We start from the raw sequence: 26,932 nt of genomic DNA, 5'->3' as shown, positions 1-26,932 counted from the left end.
TAAGAAAAATGGAAACTTTTTTTTTTCCTTTTTCTGGTTTTTTTGAGACAAAGTTTCTCTGTGTAGCCCTGTCTGTCCTGGAACTAGCTCTGTAGACCAGGCTGCCCTCGAACTCTGTAGACCATGCTGGTTTCGAACTGACAGAGATTGGCCTGCCTCCGCCTACTGAGTGCTGGGATTAAAGGTGTGTGCCACAACAGCCCAGGCATAAACTTAGTATTTTTAATAGCATTTCATCACTTTTCACTGAGTAAAATTTACCTATGGGAAGAGAATAACCTCAGAAATAACACAGGGTGATCAATGTCCGTCTCTCAGTAACTTCACAGAAAGTAGCAGAGAACGTTAATGAACAAAGAATACTTACAGGTGCCTTTTTGTCAATTGGCTTTATAACAAATTTTTTGTCATTAAATGAAATATTTCGGATTTCACTCCAGGGAAAACCAATTTTAGGTGTTAACCTTTAAAAAAAAAAAGAATATTGCTTTAAATTTAAGTCAGGAAACATAACAGTGGAAAATATAGAGCCCTCTGGGACAGGTTAAGTGAATGACCAGTCTTAAGAGCTTCTGATGCTCAGAACATATAATCTTCCTCACACTACACAGCTGATGCTAACTTTAAAGAGAAATGTAATTAACTCACATAAAATAACAACCATTCAGGCTTTCATACATGTGTCATTTTCTTAAAATTACACAGAAAAATTCAGTAAACAAGAGTATTGGACTGAGCCTCTTCAGGCTTGAATTTCTTCATTTACTTTTTATTATGTCGAGTCTTAAATTACAAGTATCAGCTTGGTAGGGAAAGTAATTAAAAATGTCATGTGGAATACAGACATAAAGTACTGAATTTCAGTAAAGCTTGAAGACTTTGATATGTGAACAAAAATATTTGTAAAAACAAGGAAAACCACTCCCATTTTCTTTCTATTTCTTCCCCTGTGCCCCATACCTCTGTCTGTGTTTTTGTCACTGTATAGACCTGGCAGGTCCAGGATGTACATTCCTCCTGCCTCAGCACCCAAGGACCAGAATTCAAAATGTGAGCCACTATGCCTACCAATGTCACCCCATTCTGCCACCCTATCTATAAACATACCGGGAATCAGACTGCAATCACTCTTATTATGACAACAAAAGTAACCGACACATACACAGGTCATTTTAGTCAGGTTCCTGATAAGAGAACAAGATTTTCTACTATTTATGCTACTTTTAAAGTCTAACAAGCACTAAGCATAGCTACTTATTTAAACACTCATAATCAATACGCATGTTATTCTGCTCACTAATGTCCAATGAGATAAATCAGCATGACCTACTTTAATAGGGGGCTATAAAATCATGTCTGGGGTGGGAAGGATTACTAACACAGACTTATTCTTTTAAAAAAATTTATTATTATTGGTTATGTATGTACCTGTGCACATGACTACAAATACCCCTCAGAGACCAAATGAATCCATTCTCCCTAGACCTGGAGTTAAAGTTGTGAGCCTTGAGACACGGGTATTAGGAATCAAGCTCACGTCCTCTTTAAGAGTGGGATATGCTCTCAATTGCTGAGTCATCTCTCCAGCCCTAAGTTTTTATACATGAGAAAGGATTATGAGAGTGATATATTCAAACTGTATTATATATTTACATCATACATTTATAGTATATATATTTAGTATTAACATACATTAATTATATATTTGTATATTAATACTATAAGGTCATGATGTATCATATATAATATGAACTGTGTACATAAAAAAATTGATTTGATCAAATTCAAGATATTATATTAGTTACTATGAATAACATAAGGATAATATATTAAATTACTATTTAAAATATGCAAAACAATTCCTATAAGAAAATGTTTAAACACATCTATCAATTTATTTGCTCTTGACTTATGTATGTTATCTATTTGAAGCTACTATCAACTACAGCAACATTCAGGGACTCTCTTACTGAGGCAATAGATTTTACTTATTACTGCATTTCACCCAAGAGACAAAAGCAGCACATTTAAATACAGGTGACCCTCTAATTTAATAAACTGACTCAGAAGTAAAACTCAGAAACTACAAGGTACTAGGAAGTAGAGAGATGATACCTAAACCTCAATGTAGAAAGCAATAAGGACAATCAAGACAGCTTTTCCCAGCAGAGATGTTTGAAAGCCATTGGATCACAGAACGACCAGCTCACTAAACACCCATTTAACTTACTTGTCATCATGCTCATAAATATTCAGACCCAAAGCATCAACACCCAGCCACAACTCAGTGCCCTTCTTATTCTTGATTTCAAAGTAGTTGACACCATACATCTCTAGATCTTGCGCAATCTTCAAGTATTCCATCATCGAATCTTCCCTATTAAAATACAGCTGAATTTAATACACTGAAGTAGACACATTGAAACATCAAACTAAAACTAATGAAGCTAATATTCAGTGCTTTTTATTTATTTATGTACATCAAAAGATGGGAAGCATAACCTGAGATGAAGGTGGCAGGTGGTGTGAGTGCGTGTGAGAGTGTGTGTGTGTGTGTGTGTGTGTGTGTGTGTGTGTAGGGGCCCATGAACCACAGTGGCATGTGTGCAGGCTGTGTCAGAGTCAGTATTCTGTTGAATACTGAAGTTGTAGATGTTACCAGGGAAGCTCAAACAGTTTCAGATAGCTTAAATTACTTTAAATAATTCATGCTTTAAAGTGAGTATTATATAGTTTACAAGAGCCCAAGTGTTTCTAAAGAATCATACTTTAGACTGAAAAAAACAGCTATCTCATTATTAACAGAAAATTAAGGAATAGATAAGAAAATAGAATTCTTGAGTTCCGATTATCCCTTTATACTCCCTAGTTACTATTTTTGTGACTAAATTTAACACTGTCATTTTATGTAGATAATACTTTTCATGGGGGGGAGGGGGGGGGAAGAAACCCTCAGAAGATGGTTCTTTCCCACCATGTGGGTTCTCGAGATTCAACTCAGGTCATCAAGTGAGGCAGAGGCTTTAGGCATCTTGCCAGACCAAGAAGATTTTGAATGAGATAAAAATGCTTTAACTTGGAAAGAAACGTATAGAAAACCGTTACCCAGATACCTTAGCATTCCTCTGTGTTCCTCATGCCAGTTTTGTATTCTCTCCTCCCACTGTTCTTTTGTCAGTTTGTGTTGTTCCAAAACACTAAAAAGGAAAACAATGTAGTTAATGACTTCGTGATTCACAAATCAAGGTCTTCTCAACGTCTACAGTCCTTTCGTAACTGCACTGTGACGACACTGCCACACGAGCCAACGCACAGGTTAAAACTGCAGAGAACTAAACAACTGAGGATACAAACATGGACCAGACAAGGATGGACGGCGTCACAGTCAGCATCCTGGCTCAATAGTGGAGCCACGGAAGAGGTTACCAGGGAAAGCTAAGACAAAGTTTCAAACAGCTTCAATTACTTTAAATAAGCCATGCATTAGAATGGGTATTATATAGTTTACGACAACTCAAATGTTAAACGAATCATATCCTGGACTGCAAAAAATGACTACCTCATTACTCACAGAAAATTAAGGACAGACAGTAAAACAATTCTTGGGTCCTGATTATCCCTTAATTCTCCATATCTACTATTTTTGTGACTAAATTCAATGCTGTCATTTCATGTAGATAATACTTTTTTATTAAAAAAGAAAACATACATTAAGCTGAGCATGGTGGTAAACACCTACAATCCCAGTACTTAAGGAACTGAGGCAGGCCAACTCTGAATTTGAAGTCAATGTGGGCTACACAATGTGCTCAAGACCATTTGTACTCCACACTAAACCTTACGCCAGCACAAGAAAGAAGGCATACTTCACATCACATGATCCAGCCATTCACTTCTCCTCTAGTGGAGTCTGTCAATGTTCTTGCTCCACTGAAAACCAAAAGTATTCATATTTTCTACTCTTAATGCCAAAGCAACAAAAAATATACTTATACTAGAAACACCATAGACTCTGACTAGAATTCTCTTTAGACCACAGAATAATTAACAACTTTTGTTTATGATGGATCCTAAGAGATTACAAATCTAAAGTAGTATAACGAGCAAACACCGGATTAGATTCAGTTCCCAACCGTCATTCTGCAGTCATTTGTTTCCCACGCAGTGTTGCTTTGAGTGTTGGACTACACTACACACCAAACCAAAACTTCATTCTGTGGAAGAAACGGTTCATGCCACTTACTATTCTCACAGTATTTATTATGCATCTACCTATGTGTGTTTCAATGTAGAAATAAACAAACAAAAATTCCTATCCTGACATCAAGACCAAATAGTAACCTCCTTTAGCTGCACATCCCACAGAAGAACAGTAGACAGTAGAACAGATAATAAATCTGTGTGGTGACTAAGCCAAAATCTTTAAAACCTAGTCTACCATCTTCTGGCAACTTATAAGTCTTTTTAAGAAGCTGAGCGGTGGTGGCACACTCCTTTAATCCCGGGAGGCAGAGGCTGATTTTTTAAAGAAATTTCAACAATGCTTCTGGAAAATAACTTTAGAAAATATTTTTTTAATTTACTTACCGCTGTGGTAGGAGTCTGTCATTAGCCAGGTATCCTGGTTTGTGAATCTCTTTATTATAATCTCCATATTTGGCTTGGACAGCATACGAAGCCAAAAGAACTGCAGTTTCTGGTGGGCAATATATCTCATCATTTAAGATGGCTTCTTTAACTTGCAAGAAGAAAAGTCTCTGTGTTATTTCTTGAATCAATTCCTCAGAAACATCTTCAGGAAAGAATTTAGCTCTAAACTTGAACTGTAAAGGATTTTCTTTTTTAACATCTTGCTGTGTCACCTAAAACAGTAATTTCAAGTATAATCAACAAAACTTTTAAGTCACTGTAAATGAATATATTTACATCAAACTCTTTTTTGACGAAGTAGATAGCAATGTTATACATAAGTCTGTAAACAAACACATGTGCTAAAGAGGCTTTTGTGTGTAGTCCTGAGGCTGCCAGCAGCTCTGGAAGCCCAGTCAACAATCAGAACTAAAACTTTTGTGTGCCGGACCTTATCCTGAAAACGTTTACAGCTGCATGTTTGATTTTAACGCATATTAACACCCGTCTCAAGGTTCTATTTCTCACAAGCTCAGTTCTCACAGAATATGTTTAGTAATATTGATGGTGCTCCAATGAACTAAAAGGCGTAAGTAATAATCAATTAAGAGGCAACTGCAAAAGGAAGCCTGGACTTAGTGAGATCCTGCTAATGCCTTTTCAGCACAGATTAATAAACGCATCAAATTAATCAGTATACACGGCTTACCTTTTTATTCAGTTTAAGCCATGTAGAGTATCCTTTGCTGTCTACATACTGCAGCCCAAAAAACCAGACCTCACGTAAACCAACTGTTTTTACAACCTGTAAAACAGATAAATTCAGTTCAACATTCACACTGTGATCAGATGACCCTCAACACTACAGATCACAAGAACAAAACTACGTAAGTAGAAGTGCCACAGAAAAGGACTTTTCTTTAACACACTCTTTACTTTCTGACATGTTCAAAAAACATTTCTGAAAACATCAATTCAAGTTCTTTATTCTCAATCCTGTTATGTCTCTTCTATCTTCATCCTTGACTTAAGTGTTTTCTATCTTCACTTCCTTAGCTCACATCACAGCCTCAATAACCAAAAGAACAGCCTAAAGGAGAGAAGCACAGATGTGGTCAGCCTATAATCCTATCTGATTCCCTCCAAGTGTCCCACCAGTAACTAGAGCAAAGCACATCACTCTGGTGACAGAGTCTGGTGTCTTCAATATTCTACCTTCACTGAAACAATTTTTGGACCATTCTACATCATTGCTCATGCTTTCCCTTCTGCCTAGACTTCTGCATCTTTATCATCCACTGATTATTCTTTAAGTCCCAGATCAACTAACATTCTTTCTGTGAATAAATCTCTTCCATCATAGAAATGAAATTAATCACCTGTTCCCTAATCAACTGGGGTATAGTGTGTCTTCTTATGTGTCTTAACGCTTTGTCTTAGCACTCAAGGACAGAGTGAAATCTATGTCTTCTGATAGAATGACTAAAGTTCCCAGGAAAAAGTCACATACATTATACTGAAGATTCCACAAGACACAGCACGGAAATTCTACAAGACTAGCGGAGAGCTGAATGTTACAGGTGCATACATTATCCTGTTATCTTTAGTCTTCGTGACTGTCATTCATCGTGCACTTTGACTTAACATCCTTTCAACTATCTAGTTTAAAAAACAAAATCCTTTAGACTCCAGTGTAGCAGATCACCAGTTTCTACTAACCCTAAACTAAGAATGTCATCACATAACATCTGAAATATACACCAACGTTTTCCCCCATCTCTCTGCTGTCCCCACTAGTGTGGTGAATGCCCTATGCTTCTTCCTGGTTCCGTGACTATAAGAGTCCATGGAACCACTTACACAGGGGTCCAGCGAAAGCAACCTGTGTACATGTTTCTAAAGGGCTCAAAATAAACTTATACCCTTTGAGGTGAGAGATGTGTTGCATATGAACACTGATCTGTGATAAGCACTCTAAAAACTGGAATAAAGAGACAGAACTAGAATGCACGCCAGGATACATTATTCTTTAAAAAAAAAAACACCTGTATTTAAAATAAAATGAGGAGAGTTAGGAGGTGACATGAAATTTAAAACCCTTATAAAAGAATTAATTTGGGGCTGGAGAGATGGCTCAGAGGTTAAGAGCATTGCCTCCTCTCCCAAAGGTCCCGAGTTCAATTCCCGGCAACCACATGATGGCTCACAACCATCTGTAATGGGGTCTGGTGCTCTCTTCTGGCCTGCAGGCATACACACAGACAGAATATTGTATACATAATAAATAAATAATTATTTTTTAAAAAGAATTAATTTCATTTAAGTGGTAAGCACTTTTGGCTAATTAAACAATTTTTTGATTTATTAATTTCATTTTACATGTGGGTGTTTTGCCTGCATCTGTCTTTACAACACAAGTGTGTTGATGCCACAGAGGTCAGAAGAAACCCTCCAACCCCCTGGAACTGGAATACAGATAGTTGTAAACAACCATGTGGGTCCTGGGAGTCAAACTTGGGTCCTCTGTCAGAGCAACAAGCTCTCTTAACCACTCTTAAGCCATCTTTGCAGTTTGGCTAATTTTTTAAAGAAGACTTGTTTTCAAGACAGCAAACCAACTCAGCTTACTTTCCTTTACTTGAAAATTTTAACTTAAATAATACAAATAGAAAATAAGAAAAAAATCACTTAAAAATATTTAAAAAGCAGAAATTTCTGGGGGCAGGGTGGGTGGAATACAAATACAAAGACTCATACTAATGATGCAAAAACAAACCAGTACCAAACAATGAAAAATGCTAACTGAACTCTGACAGAGAGAAGGTGATGGTAATACTGTCAATATGAGAGTCTACTATCACCTTGGAGACAAACTTTGCCTGTGCTTACAAGAGATTATCTGGATTAGTTAACTTTAGTGCTAAGACTCACCCTGGATGTGAGCTCAAGGCCAATACCATGCCACAACCAGAGATATGAACTCAACAACAACGAAAAGATCTGAAACCAGGCATTCATCACTCACTGCTTCCTAACTGTGGGTGTGATGTGACCTGCTGCCTCCAGTTCCAGCTGCCTTGCTTTCCTCACTGGGATGGACTGGATGGATCTAAACACTGAGCAACACTAAGCCTTCCCTCTTTAAGCTGCATTTGTAAAGTTATTTTCTCACAGCAACAACACAAGCAACTGACTCAAAGTGCAGAAAACATTCAATGCTGACTTAACAGAAAGGGCATGAGGACCACTCAGAAGGTACTACAGAGGACACAGGTAGGTAATTGTCACAACAAACACAATCATCCAGAGAGCTCAGCTGGGAAATTCTAAAATACGCCCAAGCTCCCTAGTGGCTCTCATCTTCCCCTGCAAATAAGAACTGACAGACACATTACTGCAGTACAAGTCTGTTCACAAATATGCTAGTAAACAGAAAAACAAAAAACACAAATATTTCACTATTGAACCCTAAGAAATCTTCTTGCATACTCATTAAGTACATGAATTCTATTCTTTGGTCCAACATGGAGAAGCTAGGAAAAACGGTTATTCAACAAAGAGTCAAACAAAAGGACTCCTATGCCTGACATAGTAGTTGGCCTCAATCTAACATTTCAATAAAAAGTAAGACACTGCCACCTTTTAAGGACCGACCCCAGGGTAAAGACTGTAGGGAAGGGAAGTGACAAGGAAAATAGTAATGACACACTTTTGCACTGTGGGGATACATGTTAATATCAGCTAAGACCCTAACCCATCCACACACTGTAGACACTGAAAAACCATAAAAGGATTATGCAGGTACTATATACTTCGGTGTAAAGACTCAACATTCTACAAATGTGACACTAATTCTGAACTGCCTATAATGGGATTTATTTTAAGATTCTTATTTAAATCAGCAAATTCTGGTTTTAAAAGAGTGAGGCTCTGTTACATGCACACATGTGAAGTTATGAGAAGAAGGCCATATCTGCTCCTAGCCTTACCTGAACCTTTCCACTGGCCATTCTACATACTCGCTACAGTCAAGGTTTGTGGTATTCAGGCTCAAGGACATTGTTAAGAAACAGAACTTAAGGATTGCTGAAAGAACAGCAGGTAGCAATTTCAATAACCTAGACCAACATTCAGGACGTGAATGCATAGACGCAATCACCAACACCCATGATCTGAGTCATTTGTGGAATCTTATGAAGAGAAGTAGAAGCTGAGTATCAAAGCCAGGGAGAGCTGAGGCAACAATGTCTCACTATAGGTGTACACTGCATGAAGTTTAAATTATATTAATGGTATCTATTCATTTATCATGCCTTTATGGTAAAACCTTCTCTTGAGCCCAAATATAACATGTATGCTAACAACAAAGAACAATGCTCAGGCACTAGTTCTCTCCTTCTACTACATGAGTTACGGGGGTTCAATTAGGCTATTGGGCTTGGCAGCATATCTGAGCATCTTGCCGGCCCCTTTAATGCTTTTGTGTTTTTGAAAATACACTAAAGACTTATCCGATGAAAGTAGAAATAAAAATACATAAATATCCCTACAGTTATTCAAACAACCTGAATATATATGGTTAAAACTTCCAAGCACTACATTGTTGAATTATCAAGGATATTGGAAATATACGATGCATGCAATAGCATGCACACAATAATTATCTAAGTTGCATCTTTTGGGATCAGAGAGATAGCTCAATGGTTAACAGTGCTTGCTGTTGAAGTATCAGGACCTGATGAGTTCAGGTTCTAGTCTCCATGTTAACAAGCTGGACTTGGCCATTCACACCTGTAACACCAATACTGTGATGGGTAGAACCAGGACTGCTGTGGCTTGTTGACCCACTAGCCTGAGTCCAGATTCAGTGACAGATGTCTCAATAAAATAAAGCAGAGGATAATTTGATTTTATCTGGCCTCTGCATGTACACACCACCAAGGACATACATATATAAACCACACACAGACTTGCATGCTTTGTGGGATTAATGATACCTGGTCAAAAAGCTGTTTGCCAGTTGTATTGGGCTGAATAGCAAATTCTAGCTCAGCATCCATTGTAGTTACCCGTACATTGATCTGTAATAAAACCAAGAAAGATAGTGATTAGTAAAGTGAATATATTCACAATGTAGTAAGTATGAGAATATTCTTGGAGTTCTAGTATTTGTGTGTCTGGGAATCAAATCCAAGGCTTTGTGCATCTATGCAAATCTCTACCACTAAGCAACATCTCTAGCCCTTGGGTTTTGAGATTAAGTCTTGCTATATAACTCAAACTTGGCCTACTTGCAGTGTTCATGCCTGCCCCATCAGCCTCCTCATTGATGGGATTATAGGGATATATATATATATATGTATGATTAAAAAACCTGGGGTAGGTAGGAGGTACTGAAAAATGAAGCCCTCATGCATGACAGGCAAGTCTCTGCAATTGATCTCCATACATCCCATCATTAATATTTTACTAAAAGTGACACAGTTTGATTCTTACTACAGGAAATCGAAAGGAAGGAAGGAAGGAAGGAAGGAAGGAAGGAAGGAAGGAAGGTGGTTGGTTTACAAATACCTCATTCAAAGTAACTAGTTACCAAGATGAGCCTGATGCCAGGCTTGATGACTCAATTAATCCCTGAAACCCACAGCACAGACAAAGAGAACCAAGGACACATGGGTATTAAACAGCAGAGAAGGTATTCAAACTGAATGCAACTCTTGAGTCTTTTAATGTCATCCACTATCCCATATTTCTTCATTTTAAAGTGTATGTATGAAAATGCCACAAAAACCTGTTTCTTTTCATAACACATGGTAAAATGAACAACCTGCTCTGAGAGTCCAGTGAAGACAGTGATCTTGAAGAAAATAAATGACAACAAATGGGGAAAGAGGAACCTCTTTCACTGCTGGTGAGGCCACAGTGGAAACCTGTAAGGATGTTCCTCAAAAAGCCAAAAATATACTGTATGGTCCAGCTCTATCACTCTTGGGCCTACACAACTAAGATCCCAAACTGACACATCAGAGACACTTGTACATCCATGTCGGATGCTATACAATAGGCAGAAAATGGAATCCATTTAGGTATCTTTTAACAAATAAGTGGAAACTCTCCAAAAATGTGGTAGCTATACACAATGGCATTTTATGCAGCAGTGAAGAAAAATGAAAAATGAAATAAGACAACTATAGGAAAATGGATATAACTGGAAATCATTACACTGAACAGTCAGTCTCAGAAATACACTAAAAGGAAAAAACAGTAATGTAGTTAACGACTTCATGATTCACAAATCAAGGTCTTCTCAACGTCTACAGTCCTTTCGTAACTGCACTGTGACGACACTGCCACATGAGCCAACGCACAGGTTAAAACTGCAGAGAACTAAACAACTGAGGATACAAACATGGACCAGACAAGGATGGACGGCGTCACAGTCAGCATCCTGGCTCAATAGTGGAGCCACAGAAGAGGTTACCAGGGAAAGCTAAGACAAAGTTTCAAACAGCTTCAATTACTTTAAATAAGCCATGCATTAGAATGGGTATTATATAGTTACGACAACTCAAATGTTAAACGAATCATATCCTGGACTGCAAAAAATGACTAACTCATTACTCATAGAAAATTAAGGACAGACAGCAAAACAATTCTTGGGTCCCTTAATTTTCCATATCTACTATTTTTGTACAAAATGCCCTTCATATCTACTATTTTTGTACAAAATGCAAAACCTAGATTTTAGGGGAGGGGGATAGTGAGAGACGGAGGGAAGACAATGGTGTGTGTGTGTGTGTGTGTTGAACAAGAGAGATCAAACTAGAAAGCAGATAATGAGAAAAGAAAAAGAGACTTTAGGTGGGGGTAGGATGGGGAATACATATCCTAAGGAAGAAGAGGGGACTGACTGACTGGGTGAGAGACAGGGAAAGGGCAGATGGGAAGGAGAATCAAATACAACACAAATAATAAAGGTGTAATGAAAAGACCATTATCGTTTTAATGTCAACAGTCTAGCATGAAACAGGGTAAGGCTCAGGAGCCTCCATCCCTAACTCATGAGCTACTGACAATCAATGGCTTCTCTAAGAAGGGCCTGTTTTCTTTATGAGTGTGGCCCATGGGGGGGTTGGCTATGATACAATGGTAGTCCAGGCACAAACTGGACTTGGCAGATTACTAAAAAAACTAAAAAAAAGAAGGCAGGAAATTAGAAAGGGAGAAAGAAGGCAGGGTGATTCTGGAAAGAATTAGAAGTTGAAGTGGGGTGTGTGAATATGATCAAAATACACCGTATGAAAGTATCAAAGTGTATTTACAATAGAAAGATGCACACTGTGTTTCTGTGTGCTGGTGTATGGTGCAGGTGACAACAGGGTCCAGAAGAGAGTGTCAGATCCCCTGAAGCTGGAGTTTGAGGCGACTGTAAACTGTCCAGCATGGATGCTGTGAACTACACTCAGGTGCAAGAGCAGTATGCATTCTTAACTACTGAGCCATCTGTCTAGCCCCTAGATATTTAATGTGCTGACAACACATAGAACTAATCTTCAACTAATATATAAAATTGAATTATAATTTTATTATAATTTAAAAGGTCATCTAAACAAGGTGTTTTTCAGTCTACATAACAAAATAAACATAAACATAACAAAATAAACATAAAAAAACAAAACATAACCTAAGTCATTCCCCACTACCTAAAAAACAAAATACTAATAAATTTCCCCCAGTTTACATTTTAATATAAAAGCTGCTTAAAAAATAAGCACAAATTTTTTTCAAAACATAAATTCAAAATTTCTTAAAAATCACTAAAACTCCCTCCCAATATAGTCATACAAGTTGTGTTTTCATTTCCACACCTCCACTCTAATATAAAAAATAATTTGTCAGGGCTAATCCCTGACATTGATAAGTAACAAATTAATATCATTTATAAGACAAACTACACTTTCCAAAGTAGTAATAAAGTTTCGTGTTCCTGCTAAAATTAGACTGCAGAGTAGCAGATGTTCCTTTCTTGTTTTTAATCCAGCTAAGTTTTCCATGCTTCTTTTTAATTTCTTTAGTAATCTTTCCCTACCCAAGAAGAATGCTAGGATTCAAATGATTAGAACTGAATTAAATCTACTGATACATTCAGAGGACACTGACATCTTAAGAATGCTTTCTAATTAAGTCTCCATACATTGTGTATTTCTCCACAGTTAGATTATGCGACGTTTTCAGTGCCAGTGCCACCTCTATATTTATCCCTAAGTATTTTGTTTCTGATGCTATTAACATTCATTTTAAACTCTGATTCCAACCTATGAAATTTTTCATGTTTTAAAACTGTAACTCTGGGGTGGGGAGATTGTTCAGCACTTACGAGTACTTGCTGTGCAGGAAGGAAGATCTGAGCTTAAATCCCCAGACACCATATGTGAGAAAGATGAGTATGGCTAGCCTACACTTACAAGCCCAGAGCTATGGGGGAAGATATCCTCTTTAAGATCTCCACCAGTTAGGTCCAGCTTCAGTCAAAGACTGGTCTCTGAAGGTATGTGTGCGTGCACACAGTTTTGCTTCTTTCTGATTTGTACACCTTATTCTTAACCTTCTTTTGCATCAAAGTCATTCCACGGTGATATTCATAATAGAAAATTCTAATAACCAACAATTTTCTTTAAAAATTTAATTGGTCAGTAATGGTGCCACATTTGTTTTCTTTTAATTATATATATAATATATGTATACATGGATTTATGCACATGAATGCTGCTTGGTTCCTATACAAGCCAGAGATATCAAATCCTCTTGCAACCAGAGTTAGAGGAGGTTATGAGCCCCTGACATAGGTGTTGTAATAAAACACTGATCCTCTGTAATAACAAATGTTCTCTTAACCACTCTGAGCCATCTCTCACCTGTATTATCTCAATCCCAAGACTCAGGACACTGACGGAGGAAAATTATGAACTCAAGGCTACCTAGAGTTATACACAAACACACTGATAGCTAAAAATAACATTGAAGAAAATACCCTGTTTTATTTCCCTAAATCAAAGGAGTGGATCTTAGTCAAGAAACTTCCAATAGAAAGAAATTAACCTAGGTATACAAACCTAGGCTGTCGTTCAAGTTCTAAATAGAAGAAAGTTAAAAAGAATGGCTCCTTCACACTGCCACTATTTTCTCCTGACAATGGGCTAAATTTATTGAGCACTAAATGCATGCTAGATTCTTATAATCATTGTCTCCTTCCTTGAGCAAATGAAATTATAGCCCTATTTTATAAAAAGGAAATCAAGAGCAAAATGGATTAAACAAAAGTCATACAGATTAACTATGAAAGCAAGGATAGAACTTTTTTTGACAGCTTGGCCCCAAATTTCATTAATGTTAACCTTAATAGTACTGTCTCTCACCCATGATTATCTTCACAACCCACAGAATGCTAAGCATTATCAAGAGAAACAAAATAAACTTACTGGTTTCGGCATTTTCCTTCTCTTGTCTGTTACCTTCTTCAGAAACTCTTCAGTTCTATAAACTATTATCGCCTGTTAAGAAAAAAAGCACACTTTATGATCTTCCACATTAGGGTTCAGCTGCACCTTATACAAAAAGGAAAAGTAGACTACTTTAAAATCAGGTTAGTTCTCTGACGCTCATGTTCACCATCTTCAGCTAGCATTTCACATTCCCTAATAAGACTGGTATATGGTACAGGAAGCAGCGCATGTCTCAAATAGCATAGCATAAAGTATGTTATCTATTAAAACAGCAAGAAAATGTGATTTCTAAGGACCAAAGACTGACTCTCATACAATTTCATCCACAAACCCAGCCTTGTATGGAAAGGAACAGTAAAAATGAAGATAGGCAGACTCAAGTGCTAAGGAAAAATTAGGAATATTTTTCAACCTTTCTTCTGTATTGTCAGATACAAAAAATGCTGATCAAATTGTCTTCCTTAAAAAGGAGTTTTCTTTTTGAAATTCTAAAACCTCAGGAAAGTACACAATAGCTTATTCCCCTAAGGTGTGGACGGCAGCCACAGTTCTGCAAAGCAACACCCATGCCAGTCCCCAGCTAGCCAGGGGCCTCCATAGCAAATGCTGATGTGTAAGTTCTCTAAGTAAGAAAGGGCCATCACAGGGGAAACATTCTTACTAAGAAACACCAACATCGATGAGTTTGCCTTTCTGAGAAATCTGTCATTATCAGCTCTCTAGGAAAAGAGATTCTAGCTCCAAATCTTCCTCTGACTAATGCTGTATCAGAGACACTGCAGATAAACTTATGTAGAGCCTACCACTGCCAAGATATATGTACGCACAGCTGAATTAACACATTCAAATAAGGTCATTTCCCTGAATTTTATTCAAGCACATGCTAATAAATGTCTATATACAGAAACTTCCTTTAGAGCTTTGTGGGTTGTGCTTTTTTTTAAATGAGTCACTGGGCAGTGACATTCAGGAGGAAACATAAAACACTCATTCCTCAACTTTTTGTACCCTATTCCCTATCCCCTTCCCCCCCCCCCCCACACACACACATTCGCAGTCTGCAGACCAAAATTTCTCCAACACTTCCATCCTTACTTCCCCTGGTTCAGGTATTATAAACAGGTCTTGATTCTAACAGCTTCCTTCCGTGGTGGTGTGAACCTGTTACCCAGCACTGGAATCCCAAGCAGGGCAGTGTTCTGGGCCAAAGTGGAATACATAGTTAAGTTTGAGGCCAGCCTGGGTTACATTATGCACAAAAATAAAATAAGTTTCAAAACTGGTTTGCTTTTACTGCTCAGAATCCTAAAATCTCCGCTTCCACAATCAACAGCCATAGGGTTCTCAACTATAAAATGGCCCAAAACTTAAACCCCTACACCAGTGCCAAATTTGCTTTCCATCAAGTTTGGGTCAATTATGCATTTCCAGAAACATAGTCATTGTGCTTGCTCATGATTATTTTTGTTAGATGTAAAACTATGACTCTCTTTAAATTCTTAAATACTATGAGGTTTTGCCTATCCCCGCCCCCCAGATTAATTCTGGCAGTTCACTTTGGTTACTGAACTTAAAAGAAAAAAAAATCACTTCTCAGTTTTAATTATTCATCTTTCACTTTTGTTAATTTCTATTAGTTCCCAATGTTTTCTTGTACTTTCTCTTACTCTGGACCATTTTGTGCACTCTAGAACACAAAGTAATTTCCAGACTTTATTCCACTAACTTATGCCTTAAGGTCATAAACTAAATATATCCAAGTTTAAGGGCAACTCTAAAGTAATTTCACTAACAGACCACTCTGGATATAAAAATTTCTTTTATCACTTGGCTATTAAACTTCATCTATAACATTTAGAGGCATTCATAAATGTTTAAAACATGATCTATAAAGTTCGCTTCTTTCACAGTTCACAGAACAATTCACTGCTCTTATATATATGCAAGAAAGTCTATCAAAACTTTTCTTTTGGATCAAAATAGTTTTTAAGATTATAATAACACCACTTTTTCACGTGTATTGTGATGTACATGCATGAGTATATATGCTCACATGTATGTGAGTACTTGTTGTAACCAGTGGCTTATGTCAGGTGCCTCCATTTTACATACTGAAGCAGGGTCTGTTAGTTGGACTCAGAACTCACCCATTCAGCTAGTATAGTTGGCAAAGCTTATCCTGAGGTCCCAGCGCCCATGCTGTGGGGTTACAAGTGAATCAACACACCTGCCCAGAGTTTCCATAGACCTAGGGAGTCAAATTCTGGCCCTCACATTTGTGCAGCAAGTAACTTTACCCACAGCCATACCTCAGCTCAGCATTAGCAATGTAAAGAAAATGTACTGTTCTATCACTCAAATTCTGCTCCCAAGCCACAAGTATGCATCATGATACACACACCCCATTTGTACTACGGTAATAATAAATCTACACTGCAATTACTAGAGGTTTTAAATTTTAAGGTTATTTTGGGGTTTTTTTTTGTTTTTTTTTGTTTTTTTTTTTTTTTTAAATCAAATCTGTTCTGGATTTCTTTTCTTTTTTCCTGGTTTTTGAAGACAGAGTTTCTCTTTGTATTGCTTGCTGTCCTGAAACTCGCTTTGTAGACCAGGCTGGCCTTGAACTCAGAGATTCACCTGTCTCTGCCTCCCAAATGCTGGGATTATAAAGACGTGCAACACCACGCCCAACTTTTCTGCTCTGGGTTTCTTTACCTATTTCTTATAGTTAAGTCACTTATAGAAAAACTATATGAGCATTCTAAGCACATCTGAATTAAAGGAGTTTCAAGTCAAATACAACTTTCATGTTCAAAATGAAAAGGCAGCATCTCGCAATGGAAGGTCCAAGGACACAATGTTTCTTTCCCCTTTTCTGAAGATTATCCTGAGAGGGGAAAAATATTTCTCATACACTTGAAGCTATACCGTTTTTAAAGGCTGAAAGGTCATAGGGATTTTCATTTGCTGTGGGTGGTTTTGGTTTTTAGATTTTTCAGGCACGTTCTAACTCTTTGTCCACAATGGCCTGGAACTTACTATACTGCCCAGGCTGTTCTCAAAATTCTCAATCACCCTCCTGCCCTCAACATGCCTGGATGGCTTTGATTTTTGTATGTACTTCTCTCATCCATTATTAAGACCTAAACGTTCAGTTTCAAACCATGATTTCTAATCACTATTTAAAAATGATTTGTTAGTTTTTCCATTTTTAATTTTCAAATGCAAGAGTTTTATGTCTATAGGCAAAATGCTAATTTTATGTTGTTTCTGTATTTGTTTCAATATTTAAACACTTTAGTGCAGGGTCAGGCAGTGACTTGTTCCAGATATAAACAAAAATACTATATGATATATGTTGGGTAATATGTTAGATCAAGTTAAGCCAAGTTTTTAATTTTTAAATCTTTCATTCTATTCATTTTAGTCTACTTAACCAATTCAACAAATACATTAAGCTTTCCCAAATGACTTCTGATAAAATGTCAGTTTTTTACTTCCATGAATTTTTAGGTTGGTATCAGATAAGCAGTTCTGGAACGGTTAAACCTCCAGTGAAGGGGTCTCTCCCCATATAGTAACATACAGAGTCATGTGTGGACCGTGCCTGCTCAGCATTGGGAAGTTACTACTTCTCTTAATTCTGGCATTTGTTAGTCAGCTGTCACTCTATTCCTTTGTATCGATCTGACTGTCCTTTCTACTGCACCAACTCTTACTTCTCTTCAGTGTCAGGTTCCCTGCCACTGCTCTGGTAAGCTTCCTCGTTCTAAAGATTCAGCTTTCCTTGGATTCTAGGAATCTACTAGTCACTACCTCTTCTTTCATCCACATTTCACCAAGTACTTCTTTTTGGACACTTGAAATTTCCCGAACTAATCTTTGATTACATTTTCAAATTTCCCATTCCTTTAACTGAGAGATATTCCTCTAGCCAGTGTGTCTTTACAGTTAGATGTCTTTATGTGTGTGCATTCTGAGGCAAGGTCTCACACACACAGTAAGTAGCTCTGGCTGGCCTAGGACTCAAACTTGAGGCAGTCCTCCCATCTCAGCCTCCAGAGTGCTAAAATTATAGGTGTGAACCAAAGGCCCAGCTTCTCTAGTTTTGTTTTTTAAAGATTATTTATGTCAAGGCTGGAGAGATGAATCAAAGGTTAAGGGCACTAGCTGTTTTTCCAGAAGTCCTGAGTTCAATTCCCAGCAACCACATGGTGGATCACAACCATCTATAATTAGATATGGTGCCCTCTGCTGGCCTGCAGGCATACCTGTAGGCAGAACACTGTATATATTTAAAAAAAAAAAAACTTATTTATGTGTATGTGTGTTTGTGTGGATATATGCTACATGAGTGTAGGTGCCCAGAGAGACCAGAAGAGGGCATCAGAGCCGTGGCATTGGAGTTATGGGCAGCTGTTAGCTATCTGATGCATGTTCTGGGAACCAACCTCCAGTCCTCTTGAGAGAGCAAGAAATGTTCTTAATCACTAACCTCTCCAGCCCTATTCTTAGTTATTGTTAATCTATTTTTACCCACCCATGGCTTAAAATTTCAATGTTTATTTTTATTTCTAGAGATAACTGCTGTGGGACAATGGTTTGTAGCTTGTTTTATTTTAATAAAACGCGGATTGGCCAGTAGCCAGGCAAGAAGTATAGGCGGGGAGACGAGAACAGGAGAATTCTGGGAAGAAAGCTCATTTCTGCAGTTGTTACCCAGCTACAGAAGAAGATGTGTCTCGCTGAAAAGGGTACCGAGCCACGTGGCTAATTCAGACAGGAATAATGGGCTAATATAAGTTATAAGAATTAGCTAACAAGAAGCCTGAGCTAATAGGCCAATCAGTTTATAACTAATATAGAACTCTGTGTGATTTCTTTGGGACTTAACGACTGCACAAACCAGGCAGGACAAGGACCCAGTGGGACAGAAAGTTCAGACAACAAATAACTTTAAGGATTTTTTTTAATTTTTACTTTTTTAATTTTTAATTTTATGTGTGTATGCAGGTGCCTGCTAGGTGAAGAGAGGGTGTCAAACATCCCGGAGCAGGAGTTAGAGGGCCATAAGTGGTCCAGTTTGAGTGCTAGGAACTTAGCTTGGGTTCTCTGGAAGAGAAGAAAATGCTCTAACCACTATGCCATCCATTACATCCCTGGAAAGCCTTTTTTGACTGAAAAAAAGTGTTTTGTGTATGCAGGTGCCTGCTAGGTGAAGAGAGGGTGTCAAACATCCCGGAGCAGGAGTTAGAGGGCCATAAGTGGTCCAGTTTGAGTGCTAGGAACTTAGCTTGGGTTCTCTGGAAGAGAAGAAAATGCTCTAACCACTATGCCATCCATTACATCCCTGGAAAGCCTTTTTTGACTGAAAAAAAGTGTTTAAGACTTTGATGGTATAACTTAAAATCTTTTTATTCTTGTATTTATCTCTCTTTAAAATTTTATTTTCAGCTCATCGAGGCTTGTGTTTCAGTTAATTTAGAGAGATTACATCCCTAATGAATCTTGCCAGCCCTGCACTGCATTGCATATCACGGTGGAGGAGTCCCTCAGGTGCACCCCATCATATGACGGTGGAGGTGTCCTTCAGGTGCACCCCACCATATCACCGTGGAGGTGTCCCTCAGGTACACCCCACCAAATCACTGTGAAGGTGTTCTTCAGGTTTACTCCCACCAGAATACTTAGAATATTTCTTTGTGGCGACCAATTTTCAGTGCTTTCTTGAATTAGTGTTTTGTACTATAACATACCAGTCCCCATCACAGTACTCTCTGGAGCTGGGTAGAGAGATTCAAATGAGTTTCTTCATCACCTATCATACTATTTTCTGAACTATATGCCTGGTGTGTCCCTCCAGTGTAATCTCACCAGCAAGGAGATTAAAAAAAAAAAAAGGCAAGCAAAAAATCTTAATTATCCAACAGATTCTACAAACTTAAGTTACAGCACTCACATTTCAGAAAAGATATTTCTTAAACACAGGACCAGCTAGGCAGCTAACAGAAAGTTAAATAATTTGGCCAAGTTTTCAATTAGACTTATTTCAAGTTATATTCCACCAAAAGTGTTTCAAGTAAAATAATCTGCATAAAGTTTAGCCTTAATAAGAGATCTCTGAGCTGGGTGGTGGTGGCACACGCCTTTAATCCCAGCACCCAGGAGGCAGAGGCAGGTGAATCTCTGTAAGTTTGAGACCAGCCTGGTCTACAGAGCTAGTTCCAGGACAGACTCCAAAAGCTACAGAAAAACCCTGTCTTGAAAAACCAAACAAATTATAAATAAATAAAAATTTTTAAAAAAGAGAGAGAGCTCCATGGAAACCAAAGGATATTGCCTAGGTCAACCAAGCACAAATCATCACATTTCTTTAAATTATAAATGACAAAAAAGAGGTCAAAATGGTTATTCTCCAAAATATGAAAGTCTCTACAAATCAGGATGAATCTGTAAGCTTCTAAAATGAAAATACAGATTTTTGTTTTCAAAAGGAAAGGTTAAAAAAAAAACAGATTAATTCGATTTTAGAGAAATAAGTATACAAGCACTATGATAAAAAAAATGAATGCACTTTATTTTACATCCCTAAATAGGTAGAAGTAAAAAAAAAAAATCAAAGTTCATAAGAAAATATGCAATAGCTATAATAAAGTTGCTATGCAAAATGCATTCTAGTAATCAAGTAAGCGAAAGACTTCACAAACTAAAGCCACAAAGCAAACTAACTCAGATACTACTCTGTGGTCAATACACAGTAGCCAGCTAAGACTTCTACATGTCAATGCTGAGGAACTTACATGGTAAGAAGCAGACAAGCATCACAGCAGCATCATAAACTGGTTCTGTATTTCTAGAAATACAGAATATATATATATATATATATATATATATATATGATGCACAACTTTCTAGAAAGAGAAATTCTGCTTCTAGAATAAAGCTGAAAGCAATAACTAAAAAGAACTCTTTTCTAAGGTATTCTCCGCCACGTTCTTTACTACAGTCGATGACTAAAATCAGAGCAGTGTGAAACTATGTGACAGCATGATGGACACACTCCAGGGTGTTGTAGGAAGTCTGTTTCTATACATTTGGACAAACCGAGTCAACGTTCAGCAAAGGTTAAGCAGAGGTAAAACATGTTAACCAAACACTCATTCCAACTATGCAAAAACACAAATCTGCTACAAAATCTATTCCATCATTTAGTATTAATGGAGGTTTTACTTTTAAGTTTCTAATTTTTAAAATTAGAGGCAAAACTTTCAAAAGCACATTTCTATTTCTATATCAGTTTATTGCCTTACACAATGTGGTAGGTGTAGGAATTCTATCTAAAAATTTCTAGGACGAACCTTTGGATAAATGGAATAAATCGAAGTTTTGGTCCATTTAATGATCAAGGAACGGTGTTCCTATCAAGATGCTACTTATGAATGGTGCCTATCTAGTTCCTTTGTGGGTCTTATTTTAAATAAAACTAGTATCCCGCTAATAGCAACAGAAAATAAAAGATCACATAAAAAGCCAAGTAACATACACATGTATCTGAGATTCCATTTCTAGCTTGAAGCCAACTTTGTTTTCAGCATCTTTTCTTGCCTAAATATCTATGCAGCTGCCAAACATACTTTGTGTACCAAACACTGATCAACTTCCCTCTTCTCTCGTGTTACTATTCAGAAAATAATGACTCTTTACTTCTCTCCTTTCTTGATTTTAAAATTTCACTTGCAGGTTTATTAATGTAATTATTTTTCCCCAATCCAGTTTCTCCCACTTCTCTGTTAAAGAGGCCTGTGTCTTTTCCCCACCAACATCCTCCGAAAAACACAACGGGAGCAACTGCCTAGTCAACAGTTTGTCTCCAGTCTTAAGAGATGCTGGCAGCAGTTGTCTCCCATCTCCAGCAAACTACCACAAGAGCAAACACAATGCTACACAATAAAGACAAAGCACTGATACACAGCATCCTCTGTCCTGCAGCTCTGAGAGGCTGTCCTGCCTGTACCACAGTGGATGTCTGCGCCAGCAGCGGCACAACAGGCCAACAAACAGGGCGGGTGCTGCAACAGGTGTTGCCAAGTGCAGTCCACTAGTGGTTTACACCGACGCTTCAATAATTAACATCAAACTAATTTTACTTCGCAAGTTATTCTTTTCTCAAGGCCTAATTACAATTGTTTTCAGTCTTTTGGGATTCAAACTATGGGAAAGCACAAGTTGTCTCTGCATAAAATTCCAAAAAAATAAAAACTCTTGTCCAATTTACTAAGAAACAAGAAGCAATATTACAAAGACCAATCTAAAATGCACTAATAAGGTGATTGGCAGGCAAATAAACACAGTTATAGCACTGACAAAAAAACAACTGAATTCTTTTTTTCCTGTTTGGGACTCTCTGTACTCTGAACCACATCCCAGAAGTGTATAAACTCATAAAATATTGCATAAAATACAAAAAATTATAAGAAACCTACCATTCTTGAATGTAATTATCAAAATTTAAGACCCACAAATCTATGTCAAAGTAACATATGTGCTTCTCTTCTAGCCCTTTAATAACAGTAGTGCTGGACTGAATCGCCAGAGCTCTAAGGAGAGCCCATCATAAAGACTATACTGAGAAAACCTGAACATATATATGTGTAAGATCCCTGATAAGTCTTCTGGAAATAAGTTTCTTTGATACTGCCACAATGATAATAGAGTATGTGAATAAGAATATAACTTTATCCATTCAAGTTCACATATCCTTTTAAGGTTTAAAACCTTAAAAATAGCAAGAAGTATTTATTATATGTTAGCAGAGTTTAATGGTATAATGCTTTCCTTTTTTTTCCCCATGTGGTTCCCAGGTGAAGAGCAGAAGACTGCCTTAGCATCTGCAGAAGGCCCGCTTTAGAGAAACTCGGACATGGTCTAATCCTCACAAAGCTTACCTTTTCCTTCCCCACCATACTTGAGCACCTGCACCTGTATACCTCCAAAAGAAAGGAAGACCCAGGTAAGTAAGCGACTTGCCCAAAGGCATGGAGGTCACATGGAGGTGAGGTTGGAGCCCTTCTAACCCTGGTTCTGGGCACTAACCTACTCTGTTTTTCTTTCTCACAGTTCTAGGCAAGTCCGTCCCAGACACCGAATGGGGGTCTTAAGAAGAGACTGACAAAGCTTCCTCCTCTGCCATAATCAAGCTGAAAACCAACCTCTGATCATATCAAAACTGAAAATTAGGGGCTGGAGATATGGCTCAGTGGTTAAGAGCACTGACTGCTCTTCCAGAGGACCCGGGTTCAATTCCCAGCACCCACATGGCAGCTCACAACTGTCCGAAGATCCAGTTGCAGGGGATCTGACACCTTCACACCAATGCACATAAAATAAAGTTAAATAAAGCATACAAATATTTAAAAAAAAAACTGAAAATTAGCCAGAATCATCACCTCAGCAGCTGAATTTCCTACACAAGTGACAGGAAATTCTAAGTCTGACACTTGCTCATATAGATGTAGTCTATGTTTTAAAGATGTTTTCAAGAAAATATTCATGAGTTTTGAGAAAATTCAAATTTCTAAACCTTAATTAAATGTAAAAACTACAAAAATAATGCTTTACCTTGAATTTCAATTCTGACATAAAAATTTTGGAAGTACTTTGCACTGTTCCCAAAGTGCGCAGATGGTAGGTGACACATTATCATTTGTGAACATGTGCTGGAGTGAAACGTAAGACAGCTCTCTGCAGCCCAACTGCTCCATCTACACTTAAACCATATACTAAACATTTAGAAGTGCTCGGAGGAGGCAGGTCCATGAAGTCACGGTAAAGAACCAAAGACTCACGCTGAACTGAGAAGTCCTCGAAACTATATCTACATCTATTTTACAACATCAGACATTAAACAGCAGTAGCTGGTTTTTTAAAACTTAACGCAGTCTTAAGTATCTTTAAAATAAGATACCGCATTTGGTCAGTAAGGACACCTGGCAGGTCTATTACCATAAAAACCATTCAGCTTCAGCTTCGAATGTCCTGCGCCTCCTCTCCCTTTAGAGAAATTAGGATGGTGCCAGTCTCACAATTGGTCCTCAGATGTTTGCTGCTTTGGATGAGCTGGGCTTACACATAATACTCACTTTAGCTGTTGGCTATTGTCAAGGAAAACATTTTCTTCTTATTTTAATGTCATAAAATGGCCAAACTAGTAAGAAACAGTAAAAGCTAAGCACAAACATAAGTGTTACATTTAATACTGATGGTGATTATCACGCTGTGTTCCCTCGTGTAAGCAGTAAACTTCTCAGTATATACACTTCTACTGAAAACCAAACTAAGTTTGTATAGCTTCTCAAAGTCCAGAACCTAAAAAAATTTAAGTATCAGAGTCTTCATGACATCTAACGAAGTTCAATCCATCCCCCATACAGAGTCCAACTCTGACACTTCAACTTGGCGTTGTCATACGCGTTGGGATACACATAGCTATTCTTGGAGGCAAATTAGCCCACAGAACACAGGCACAACAGACTTGGAAAGACTATTCTCAATTAACTGTGGCTAAGAGGCTGTATGTCCTCATTGTCTCTTATGAAGGAGAGATTCTTTTTAAAGACAAATACATCTACCATGGTTGTCTTATTCAAAGACTACTAATTTACAGAAACGACGGGGAAGATTTGAAATTTCTAAAGAAGAGAAAGCAGGAGATAGTCAGAACTGATATCAGAAGATTCTTAAAACTTTACACACTACTACTAATTCCAGCTGACATCCACCACCATCCCACTTACACACTTTCAAAACATTCAATATGGCACACGTGGTGTTGTCAATTCCTCAGGATCCTGTCCATCTTCCAGGCCTAAATGCCAACAAGTATTTACCAGATTGTAACAATTGCCTGGATGTATGACTGACATCTTAAAACAAAGTTCAGCAAACTCTGTAAAGGGTCAGGTAAATAAACATGTTAGGTTTCATAAGCCATACAGTCTATGTTGCAATTGTTCTTTGTAATTAAGTAAATGTGCTACAGTGTGTTCAAATAAAACCTTACTTGCAAAAACTATCAGAAGGCTGGGTTTAGTTGTGTGTAATAATTCAATAAAGCACTTTAACAGCAATCAATGGTTTTTGTTTTTTAATTTCAGTTTTGAAAAATACATTAAATTACATATTCATATTAAATTAAGTAATTAATGTATGACAGGTCACTTTGGATCTGTTTTCATTTGGGTACAAGAAAGAATTCAATACATTTGGTATATGACTAAGGAAAATAATGGGAACAGAATTAAAACAATTTGAATACAGTGCCAATGCTGGGAGATAACAAACATGCCCCAATCTGGCCAAGGAGCAGAAGACTGCGGGAGAAACTTCTGTAAAAGAACCCTCATTTCCTTAAATACTTTGTATCTAGACAAGGTACTCAACTCATCCCTGCAGCTAACCAAAACAAAAACCAATCTTAGTCTAAGCCAGGGTATTAAATCTTAGAACTTAGTCTAAACTAAGTAATTTTCTATTACTCACCGTGCATCTTAAATGTAAAGGCTCAAAACTTTACAAATTCACCTGCAGCAAGTCTTAATTTCAACTGTTTACAAATTAAAGGAAACATTAAAGGTCCTGAAAGCTATTAAGAATTAACTAAAGTTTAAAAATACTCTATATCAATTACTGATAGTGAAGCAACTTTATAAATTTTACTATCTTAGACAAAATAATGTAGTACTCCTTTCTTTATACTGTATCTAAAAGCATGCCCAACCCCACCCAGTCAACAGGGATTGACTCCTATTAGCTATGCTACCAGTAAACTGTATCTGCAGTCCTTTGTTCTTTTTTATTTTGAGATGGGGCTGAGGTCTCACTAAATTTTCCAGGATGGCCTTGAAACTTGAAATCCCCTGCCTCATCCCAGGGCACTTAGGATCAGAAATCTGTAGCACGAGGCCCAGATTGAACATTCTTTCAATATAGTAGAGCTTTTTGTTCTTGTTTTTCTTTTAAGCTACAGGTAAGCAAATTCTCTCTGCAAAAAAAAAAGGCAAACAGTAACTGTTTTAGGTTTTTTTAGTCATATGGTTTGACATCATGGCTTAAAAGTAGCCATAGACAATATGTAAGCAATTGGCATGGACAAGTTCCAATAAAATTTTATTTACAAAAACATGAGCAGGCTGGATTTGCCCTATAGATTTTAACTGGTAGACTAATACACAAAAATTACTAAACAATCTTTCCAAATAAATTAACTTTACTACTTTATTAGTTCCAACATACATAAATCATAAAGAAATGCAATAAACATAGATGTATAAAGTTTAGTGACCTTGTTTATATACATAAAACATATTACATGTAATTTAGAATTATCACACCATGGTGGCATATACCTTTGATCTCAACATTCTGGAAGCAGAGGCAGGTATCTGTGAGTTCCAGGCCAGCCTAGTCTACATAGGAAGTTACAGGACAGCCAGGGCTACAGAGACCCTGTCTCAATACAAACAAAACAACAAGGAAAAAAATCTAGTTATTGGGGCAGGAGAGAAAGCTTAGTGGTTGAAAGCACTGGCTGCTCTTGAAGAGGACCAGGGTTTGACCCCCCAGCGTCCACATGGCAGCTCATGGCTGTCTGTAGCTCCAGTTCCAGGGTGTCTGGTACCCTCATGTGGACATGCACATGAAATAAAAATCATTTTAAAAATTCTAGTTATTTTAAATTGATGAATTTGCAAGGCCTGCTATACATAACTGTTATTCAATGTTGAGGAAGCTCTATATAACCC

The 26,932-nt window shown here is 37.5% G+C and overlaps 1 protein-coding gene across 2 annotated transcripts in view; it reads right to left on the bottom strand.

Moving 5' to 3' along the window:
• Rdx (radixin) overlaps nucleotides 1-26,932 on the bottom strand; it is a 64,959-nt gene that overhangs the window by 33,639 nt on the left and 4,388 nt on the right. For both annotated transcript variants that reach the window (XM_041638353.1, XM_041638354.1), the window contains exons 2-8: nucleotides 14,109-14,180; nucleotides 9,627-9,710; nucleotides 5,339-5,434; nucleotides 4,588-4,862; nucleotides 3,114-3,197; nucleotides 2,231-2,377; nucleotides 368-464 (exon numbers count right to left, since the gene is read on the bottom strand). In XM_041638353.1, the coding sequence (XP_041494287.1) occupies nucleotides 368-464; nucleotides 2,231-2,377; nucleotides 3,114-3,197; nucleotides 4,588-4,862; nucleotides 5,339-5,434; nucleotides 9,627-9,710; nucleotides 14,109-14,120 (795 nt within the window). In that variant the 5' untranslated portion in view covers nucleotides 14,121-14,180. The remainder of the gene's footprint in view (nucleotides 1-367; nucleotides 465-2,230; nucleotides 2,378-3,113; nucleotides 3,198-4,587; nucleotides 4,863-5,338; nucleotides 5,435-9,626; nucleotides 9,711-14,108; nucleotides 14,181-26,932) is intronic.

The sequence above is a fragment of the Microtus oregoni genome, unplaced genomic scaffold (genome assembly GCF_018167655.1).
Source record: "Microtus oregoni isolate MIOR12 unplaced genomic scaffold, Mior012 000055F_ref0000237, whole genome shotgun sequence".
Classification (NCBI taxonomy): domain Eukaryota; kingdom Metazoa; phylum Chordata; class Mammalia; order Rodentia; family Cricetidae; genus Microtus; species Microtus oregoni.
The sequence above is the reverse complement of the archived record's forward strand: the minus strand, read 5'-3'. Positions and strand labels throughout refer to the sequence as shown.